This window comes from Ictalurus furcatus, chromosome 11, assembly GCF_023375685.1.
Source record: "Ictalurus furcatus strain D&B chromosome 11, Billie_1.0, whole genome shotgun sequence".
NCBI classification, from domain to species: Eukaryota; Metazoa; Chordata; class Actinopteri; order Siluriformes; family Ictaluridae; genus Ictalurus; species Ictalurus furcatus.
Window position 1 is genome coordinate 28,015,653 of NC_071265.1, and position 10,201 is coordinate 28,025,853.

General features: G+C 42.0%; 1 protein-coding gene across 2 annotated transcripts in view; it reads right to left on the reverse strand.

Annotated features, from left to right (window-relative positions):
• tgfbr3 (transforming growth factor, beta receptor III) overlaps nt 1–10,201 on the reverse strand; it is a 120,986-nt gene that overhangs the window by 51,752 nt on the left and 59,033 nt on the right. For both annotated transcript variants that reach the window (XM_053636861.1, XM_053636860.1), the window contains exon 4: nt 2,162–2,299. In XM_053636861.1, the coding sequence (XP_053492836.1) occupies nt 2,162–2,299 (138 nt within the window). The remainder of the gene's footprint in view (nt 1–2,161; nt 2,300–10,201) is intronic.

Here is a 10,201-nt window from a genome sequence, read left to right on the forward strand (position 1 = left end):
ATTTCCTAGTACCGCTATGCCTCAGGAAATGGGTTATAACAAAAATACAATTGGAATACGCCCTTCATAGCTGCAGTTATAGCTGATTTGTATCTGGCATGATGGGACAAACCACAGCATGTTCTCATTAGAAATACTATTTACATTGAAAGCGACATATTAATTTTTATTTGTATAGTGCTTTTCCTAATAGACATTGCCACAAAGCAGCTTTGCAAAAATACAGATGTAGATTTAGATCCCTAAAGAGTAAGCCAGAACTGGCAGTGGTGAAGAATAACTCACTAAGACGACATGAAGAAGAAACCCTGAAAAGAACCAGACTCAGAAGCGAACCCATTCTCTTCTTGGTGACACCGCATAGTTTAATTATAAATCATTACTATTCTACAACTGTATACTGTAAAGTGAAGCAGTACCAAGTGCATTGAAAGGATGTTCAGTATGAGCATATTGTGAATAAGAGTCCTGGGATGTCTACAGGAATGTCTTTACGATTACAGCGGCAGGTCTTAGGTAGACATCTCGTATAAATTTAGGTACAGTATCCAGATGACACAATTCACTGAATATTCACGTGGAACCATGCACAGCAACAAAAATACACTCCTCAATTTAATTTGACATGAATATAGACAGTCAACATGTCAATGTTGCTGTCGATCCTCTCTATAGGTCCAAGTCCTTTATCCAGATGGTGGAAACCTGCGCCATCCATTAAGATCTCACAATGCCTCTTAGAGTGCAAGAAGAAAAAAAAAGACTAGTGGTGCAAAGACACTGGCATATAGGGATATGTTTACAGTGTATTTATGTTTGACCTATGCTCAGCTCTTTTCAGTGGTCATTAGTGAAGATGTTCGCAGTGTATTATCACACATGCCAAAGTCTGGATGTGTGTGTTGTGTATCGGTTCCAGTTTTCCAAGCAAGTTGAGCTTCATCCATAAAAGAGGAGGCTGAGCAGAGCACATTGCCACATATGGAAACAATACAAACTCCTAATGCTACATTCTTGCGCAATGCTATGGCGTAACGCTAAGGTGCATCAGAAAATGATTATTGCACACAACCTGCCAGCTCCATGAAAGCTGTTGCCAGCATCCAGCAGAAATGAAGAGGACATAGAGCCAGATTCATAGAACCGAGTCTCTTGGGTAATTGGAATGCTAAGGCCTGAAGGTCCTGGTCAGTCTATTTATTATTTCAAACCTTCTATACGGTGAAAGCTGCTTTACTGACTATGTATGGTGGGTTATTCAAAAGAGATTTGTTTCAAAATCACCTAAAATCTTTTTAGTGCCCCCTCAATCAAGCCAGAGGAAAGAAATTGGCCTGGATCATACCATGATGTCATTTTGGACAGCGGAGTACACAAGGCCTTATTAGGTTAATAGGATCATTTCAGTATAATTTTGAGTTGCTGATAAAACCCAGGTCAGCTGATCTCTCAGGCAAACTTACTCCTATTCAAAATGGTCCAAAAGTGGTTTCTTTAGATGAAGACGCAGGTGAGATGTGATCTTTAAAGGTGGGTTGTGTAAGTGTTTAGGCTGCCTGTAATGGAAATCTCAGTGCCACGCCAAGGTGGCAAAAAACACAATGCAGACTGCAATTAGGAGTGATTCTTTCTCCTTAAACGTTCTCCTTAAACGTAGCACCACTGTGATTCTTTCCAGCTGTGAAGTGAACTGGAAAAAAAAAAACTCAGCAACAAACTAAGTTCCACAACACGGTCTGACCATTAAACATCGGTCACAGAATGCAATTAGCGTCTGCAGACTGCGGCAAATCAATGCCGACCTGTGAGCGGCAGCCAGACGCAATCAGACAAACAACAGACATCTGTCTGAGATGGATGGTTACCTTGGCAGAGTCATGTGTACATGCGTGTGTGTATCTGTGTATATGTCTGTGTGTTTTTCCTTTAGAAACCTGCACCTGAACGCCGCTTTGAGCGAGTGGAAAGATGGCTGGCAGGTGTGGTGTTACTGAATGTGTCTTTTGGTGGGAAGACAGGCTCGCCTTAAAAGAGCTTGTTCCGTGTTGTCTTGGAATGAACTGTTGGTGAATATTTATCGTGAAGAGGTAAAGACGGCTATGGTGAAAAAGCCAAAGACATGACAGCCTGAGAAAAGATGGAAGGTAAAGTTCCCACTCACGTGGAAGATCCTTTTAATTCCAGGAGCCAGGTTATCTGCATGAATCCTCCACTGGAATGGCTTGGGCGAGTTGAGCACGAAGATCAGCGGCTTTTGGTGCACGGATAGAGACTGGATGGGCCGCAGGTGTAGCACCACCTAGACACAAAGGAGATGAAGAGTTAATTCAAAGAGCTGGAGAGTATGAAAGACCCGACGCATGAAGAGAAGATGCATATCGGAGAAATGTGCCAAAGACAAAGAGGAGATTCACAAAACACAGGAAGTACGCACGGGGTCTTGCATCTAAAGCACTGTTTGAGCTGGATTATTTTTACTCAAGGATGTTCTGTAAATGCAAGTAGATCGGGTACTTAACACGTAAACGTATCTGTGTAATTACTGGATTGACGCATCACGCCCAGCATCATGTGACACTAACAATAACACGACCATTTCTATGTCCAGGTTTACTATCTTTTCGTACTGGATCATCTATCTGGATCTATCCTTTGGTAATATCGTAAATAACCCCTCTCCCCTACCCCCCTTCCCCGCCCCGAAAGAAACTAACGTAAACGAGGCTTTCTTCTCGTTTCTATTTGATTTCACATGCTTTGACAAGCTGGCTTGCTGTGTTGAGCGTTCCCATGTAATTACCACAGACTTCTTGCTGCTTGTTGTGTTTTATCACTGATTTTTGTTGCTGTTTATGCAAACTCTTTCCTGATAATGTCACAGTGACTGACAGAGAGCAATGTTGTTTGGAAGACCGAAATAAAGCGTGGGCCGCACTGGCGTTTGAACTTTCACACACTGGCTCTTTTGTTAGAAACTGAAAAACAAACCCCTCCCACCACACGCTGCGGATTTTCTGCTGAGCTTGGACCGATTGGACCGATTACACCGGAGTGGTCTCAAACTAAGCAAGAGATCCAGGAACCAAATTAAGGCTGTCGATCTGAAGAGCTGAAACCCAACACTCTGTGATTTACTTCTTGTCGTCATCACCCAAGCACACCCCACTACAACCCACCCACCCGGTGTTCCGAATAAGCAACAATAACAGTCCTAAGATTAGGAGCAGCTTGTTGTGTTGCTCTGAGAAATCTCAACCCCAGAGAAACAAACGGCTCAACTAGGCACAAAAATATTCAGCCCTTAACATGGTTTGATTGTTTCAATATTTCTCCCACTGATGTTGTTAAACCGTGTCTGTGTGTGCAAACTTAATCTTTAACTGAACATGGAGTTTTAAACTTGAACTGAACATATGCAAAGAGTCTGAGATCCCGAGTCTGACAAATATAAGGATGTTTAAACCCCTGAAATATCGTGTCTGGTCTTAAGCTCCACTGTAACTCCTCTCTGGCTGAACCTATGACTGCGTTTACATGGACAACAATAATCCACTCTTAATCTAATTAAGACCATAATTTGATTAAGAAACTACCATGTAAACAGCGACCTTAATCTAATTATGGTCATAATCTAATTAAGCTCTAATGGAATTAAGACGTGTGGAGTACTCCTGTTTTAATCGTATTATGGACGTGCATTACAGACATGTACACACCTTAATCACATCATGAACGTCGTGTGAGTTTTCACCGCATTTTGCAACAAGACACGATCACACACGGCAGTTTTACGGCGAACAAGAGAGTTCGGCTGCGTCCCAAACCGCATATTTGCCTACTACAGGCCTGTATTGGGGAGAAATACATGTATCTCGGCTACTATATAGACGGTAAGTATGCGATTTGACACGCAGCCCACGGCTTCAAGCAGTCGTCTATTAGCACGTACAGCATGACTAATAATTAACCGCACTTGAAGCGTTCGTAAAAATTCAAATAAAAACACCCAAAACTGTATACGGTTCCATAACGAAGACGAACTGTATGTTGATACGTGAAACTCTGGAGGGACGTCGGACGGCGTGGCGCGGTGACGTAATGACGCGGGCTGTTAATCTAATTATGTTCTAAAACACGTAAAACGGGAACATGACAGGAGTATTCTAAAAGCGACTCATGTAAACACCTTAATCACATTATTATCTTACTCAGAGTAAGCTCAATAATTAGATTACTGCTGTCCATGTAAACGTAGTCTATGAAGACCATCAGCTTCATCAACACACACACACACACACACACACACACACACACACACTAAGGCTGCACAATTAATCGAATATTGCTCTCGATTGCGATTTTGACTGCCCACGATTACAGGAACATGATCGACTGCGATACTGAAGTTTAAAGTTCATCCTCCGCTCATAGAAAACTCCGCTGCAGATCAAATCAAGCGCCTCCTACACTTACAGCCAATCACCATAGAGTGGCGCAGGGATGACATCATTTTGTACGCCAAAACCAGGAAACGAGTTAGCATTTTATCGCTCGCGCTGCCAGCTTCGCTTCGTGCTCCAGCGCTTGCACGAGGGGAAATGATGACACTAACGTTGCTAAAGGGCACTACAGAGGTTGTCGGGGACATTAAATGTCATCACGCCGAACAGGAAAAAACTTTGCAGATAAACTGGTTCAGGTTTGCTGTGAACAATTCCCCCAAAAAACGTGGATGAAGATTCATCCACAGAGTAAATCCGGATTATGGAAAATGTTTGGAAAAGTTGTGGGAAGCTTGGTGATGGTGACGTTAAAGTCGAGCGACCGTGGTGTAGTTCGTTTATAGCAGACGGTTAGCTGTTTATTTCTGGCAATTTAGGCTTCAAACTTCATAAAAGTTGTGTTCGTTTGTGAAAACGATCTTAATGGACAAAATGTGTTAGTATTATAAACTTTTGTTGATCACAGAGCTTTTTTTTTTTTTGCAATAATCCAAAAGCCTATGTGAATCCTATTGGGTTTTTGTCGAGGGAACCGGTGTGATGTTAACTTCCGGGTTTCGGTACAAAACGACGTCGTCCCTGCGTCACCGCTCTATTGTGTGATCTGTCTGCGTCTCTCCTCCTGTAAACACTGTTATTATCATCTTTTCTGCATTCGCCTGAACTGTTTTCATTTGGTTGATGGCATTTTTATTTTTACTCTTCCTATATTTTGGGTACAATTTTATTTATCTCTACGAGATGATGCACTTTAAGGACCAGTCTAATTTGACGCAAAGATGTGTACATTAGCAGGAATGTAGCACAACATGTATGCGAAAGCAGAGGTCTGTTTATTTAAATGTGAAAGTGCAATAAAAATGTTGTGTAAATAATATCGTGATAAATAATCGTGACCTCAATATTGATCAAAATAAACGTGATCATCATTTGGGCCATAATCGTGCCGCCCTAACATACACCTGAGGAAACGAAAACAAACGCCTTCGTACTTGTGGAAAAAATGAATTCATTTGACTAACTCTCACAAATATAGGCCACATATTACATACAAACCCGTTTCTCAAGAAGAAGAAGAAGAAGAAAACACTTTAATCAAGATATAAGTGGATGTTAATTTTGTAATGTTACAGTTCATGTACAAAGAAAGCTGCGTGTGCTGTCTCGCACGCTTCATCCTGTAGATCTGTATCTGCACAGAGAATACACTCATTCTTTTCTAGCACTCAATCACATCAGTGATCTCGTTTCCCTTTATTCACATACATTTGTTTGGCCAAAGGACTCACAAAAGAGGCAGAAAACAATCCGAGCACAACGGCGAGATAAGTGCTGTTCAGCTAACAAAAACACAAATATAAGACAGTTGTAGGAAGAGAAGAGCGACTCAGAATGGCAACACTATGGCTCGAGGTAGGTTTGAAGTGGCAGTACTCCATAGTCCCGCACAGTCTAGTCACATTCATGAGCAAATGCTTATATAAACATACAGGTGTTTATGGAATATTCTCAGTATGTGTGGCGATGACTGAAGCTTCAGCTCTTCAACACCTTAACCCTTAACTGCTCAGTTGTATCCTGTCTCAACTGGAAGTTGCTTTGGATCAAAGCATCAGCCAAATGGGGTGAACGTTAAAGTGCACCGATTATGTTTTTGAAACGTGCCTAATTTTGTTTTAAAGCTCTCATACAATAGATTTACATGCATCCAATTTCAAAAAACACTTTAATGTGCTCATAATTTACATTTCAGAATTACCTTTTCCCCCCAGTGTCACAAACGACTCGTTAAATGATCCGTTCTAAAGGATTCGGTCTAAACTCCTCCTTTCAGAGAGCATACTCTGCTCTGATTGGTCAGATGTCCCAGTCTGTTGTGATTGGTCTACCGCTGTCAGCGTGTTTCAAAAAGGAAACGCCCACTACCATAACGAGTTTCAGCTCCGTGTGTTCGCGAGCAGCAGATGAAGACGAGAGGCGGGGCTTTTTGTTACAATCCTACGCAGGTTAGTGCAGGAAGTAAAGTCTGGAATCACTAACGACTCGTTTCAGCTGTTCAGAACCGCTTCCTTCTTTTGGGAGTCGATAACTCCGTTTGTTGTGCGCTTTGATTTTTGAAACTTTGCAGACTTTTCACATTCACCAACAGCTACATAACACACTACATGAAAGGTGACCTTTGAAAAACCATAATAGGTGCATTTTAAAATATGTAAATGTGAGGTTCAGTTCACTAGCCATCGTTGTAAGCAAACATTAATTAAGGTCATATTTGTAGCACCACGAACTGAAATCAGAACTGAAGCCTCTACTGGTCTACTTTAATACACAATCTTTGTTTGTGTGTGTGTGTGTGTGTGTGTGTGTGTGTGTGTGTGTGTGTGTGTGTGGAGTTGGAGAAAGTGACTGTGTTAAGCAACATGCTAATGTAAATACCACAATAATCATGGCACAGAGAGAGAGAGGCCTTCGAAGAGGAACAAATGGAACAAATTACTGAGTGATTATCACAGGGAGAGCTTGGCAGATACAGAGTACACACACACACACACACACACACACACACACACACACACAAGCAGGCTGCCATAAGCATTTTGCTTCTTTCTTTTTTCACTTGATGACATTTTCCTCTCATCTCCTCTTGTCGTAAACGGAAAAAGTGTGATAAGCGCCTGATGTCAGTAAACCTTCTATAACAGGATGATTACTGGGAATTAAAACCAGCAAAACTGTACAAAAAAAACAACTGTGACTCACAAATCTGGCCTCAGCTTACAGAGAGAAGGGAGAAGTGGACACAGAAGTGGCTAAGGTACGAGGAATGAGTGGAATGAAAGGGTACTCAACCACTTACAAATTATACTCTTTAGAGGGGTTCTTCAAAAAAAAGGCGGGGGGGGGGGGGGGTTTGCTTGACAGTTAAGGGTTCTTGGCATGTTAAGCACTCTCTGCTAGGAGAACATTCTGTTGTAGAACCCAGAGGAACAAAACAAAAACCCTTAACAATTTTAAGATTTAATCATCAACAGTACAGTAGACAGCCAGACAAATAGATAGCTAGATGAGAAAAGACAGACAAACTAACAGACAGATAGGCAGACAGACTGAAAAACATACAAGCAGACAAACAGATAAACAGACAGGCAAAGACACAAACAGAATAACACAGAGACAAACAAGACAGACATACAAAACATATTGGGCTTCTTGTATGAGAGAGAGAGAGAGAGAGAGAGAGAGAGAGAGTGTAAGAGAGAGAGAGAGAGAGAGAGAGAGAGAGCAATGACAGAGAGCAAGAGAGAGAAAGAGCGAGCAAGCAAAAGACAGAGAGCAAGCAAGAGAGAGCGAGCAAGAGAGAGAGAGCAAGAGAGAGAGAGCGAGCAAGAGAGCGAGCAAGAGAGCGAGCAAGAGAGAGAGAGCGAGCGAGAGCGAGAGAGCGAGCGAGAGCGAGTGAGACAGAGCGCAAGAGAGAGCAAGAGAGAGAGAGAGCAACAAGAGAGAGAGAGAGAGAGAGAGAGAGAGAGAGAGAGAGACCTAAGCAGAAGCTTCCAATTGTAAAAAACTGCATAAAAGTAACAGTTCGAGTCAGAAGCAGTGTACAGTCCTAATGGACCAAGCCAGTTGGAAGGTGAGAAGCAAATTACCACACACCCACCCACACACACACACGCCCAGTCACACACCCACCCACACACACACACACACACACACACACACCCAGCCACACACCCACCCACACACACACACACACACACACACACACCCAGCCACACAAACACTTTACTGATAACTAGAGTCACAGATGAGCTCAACAGCTCACACTGGGGCAATTAACTCGCTCCATCAGTATAACACACTCTCCGAGGAGAGCTTAATGATGGAGGTCTGATCCCCATGTCATAGTCATGTTATGGCTGATCTAATCCTCCTATACGGATTACTCAGGGTAAACGCCATTCCACGAAACCGGCAACATGCTCACATTTTCTCTCTCCCCTCCCCCCACTTCCTCTTTAACCCCTTAAACTCCACTTGTATTAAATGACTTAGTGAAGCATATTGAATTATTTTGATATTATGGTAAACTAATACGAAAGGTATGTACTTACAACACTGAGGAATGTAAACCTGGACCAGGCAGTGGAAGGGATTAACTTTCTCCCTCTCTCTTTCCCGTTCACTCGCTCTTTCTCACACGCACACGCACACGCACGCACACGCACATAAAGGCTGCACAGTACAGATTTGGGAAGAAAGTAGAAGTCTTGACGAGACCCAATGCTGGGTTTACATACTGACAGAAAAAAATGTGTAATGCTGAAGACAGTAACAGTAAGTTACAGATCATGATGATGAATGAATGTTGCTACGGAAACTTAGTGAAATCTACTGTAGCTTGATTTGGAAATAAACCTTCCATAAATAAAAGGTGAGAAAAGAAGAGATGTGACTTGCTCTGATAATATGCCTGCTGGGGGGAAACAGAACAGAAAAGCAGACAAAACTTTAAACAAATAGATAGATAGATAGTTAGATAGATAGATAAATAAAACTGATGTGAGTTCGTGCTTAATTTGCGGAGGTATTGGGTTGAACTGAAATACGTTCTACACTAAAATCAGATCTGTTAACTCTACTTAAGCTGTTACAATAATAAGCTGGCTAGCTAGTGTTTTTCTGCATAGAGAGATTTTACATTTCCACCCTAAATGAAAGGGAATATGCAGTCTGTCAGGTTTAAGAGAAAATATTCTGTATAGTTTACAAAGAAATTAAGTTTCTCATCAAGACTTGATTTCAACGCTTGTACTAAATGGCACAACAGTGTAGTGGGTAATGCCACTGCCTCACAACACCAGGGTCCTGCGCTCGGTCCTGCGCTCGGTCCTGCGCTCGGGTGGGTGTGCAGGGTGTCATTCGATTATAGGACTCTGAAAATACATGATCAAATCATATCGGCTGTATGAAAACAAATTGTGGTAACGCAACTCCATTCATTCACCTGGAACCAATATACACGTTTTAAAAAACCGTGCGTTCAAGTCCTCCTGGGAAGTTCGTATTTAGGAGTTGGGAAGTCGTAATGACGACTTCAGGTGCATTCAAGTCGCTTCGGTCGGAGCTTCTCTTAATTAACTACGGGGGAAAAAATACAGCAAGGTTGCACATCAGGTGTGTTTTTAATCAATTCATGAAGCCGCCGTAAACTTTATCGTTACATATTATATCGTAACGGTACGATGCTATCGTATCGTAAGCCTCATAATAACTTGCTGCATAAACCAAACAGCTTCAGAGGGGAGTTAACATTCGATTTCGCAAAATTTACCGTCAACTTCATACGTCGCATCCACCGATTCCTCCATGTTGTCTTACTGACACACCCCCAACTCGGAAACTCAGAGCACAGGGAGAATCCAGAGTTTCCCTACTCGAAATGATGACTTTGTTGTGGCGTTCACATGCGTTCAACTCGTAAACACAATCTTTGTGACATGACTTATATGCACCAGAAGTAAATTCAATGACCTTTTTTTCCCCCAGTGTACAATGGTAAGAATTTTTGGCTCTCATATCTTTGCTAAATTGCTTCCAGAGCAATTTAATGACAGCCTTGCTAGCTAAGCGAACTAGGCTTTTTTTTTTTTTTTTTTTTTTGCTTAACTAACGGATTATGTATTTCAATGTGGCTACAT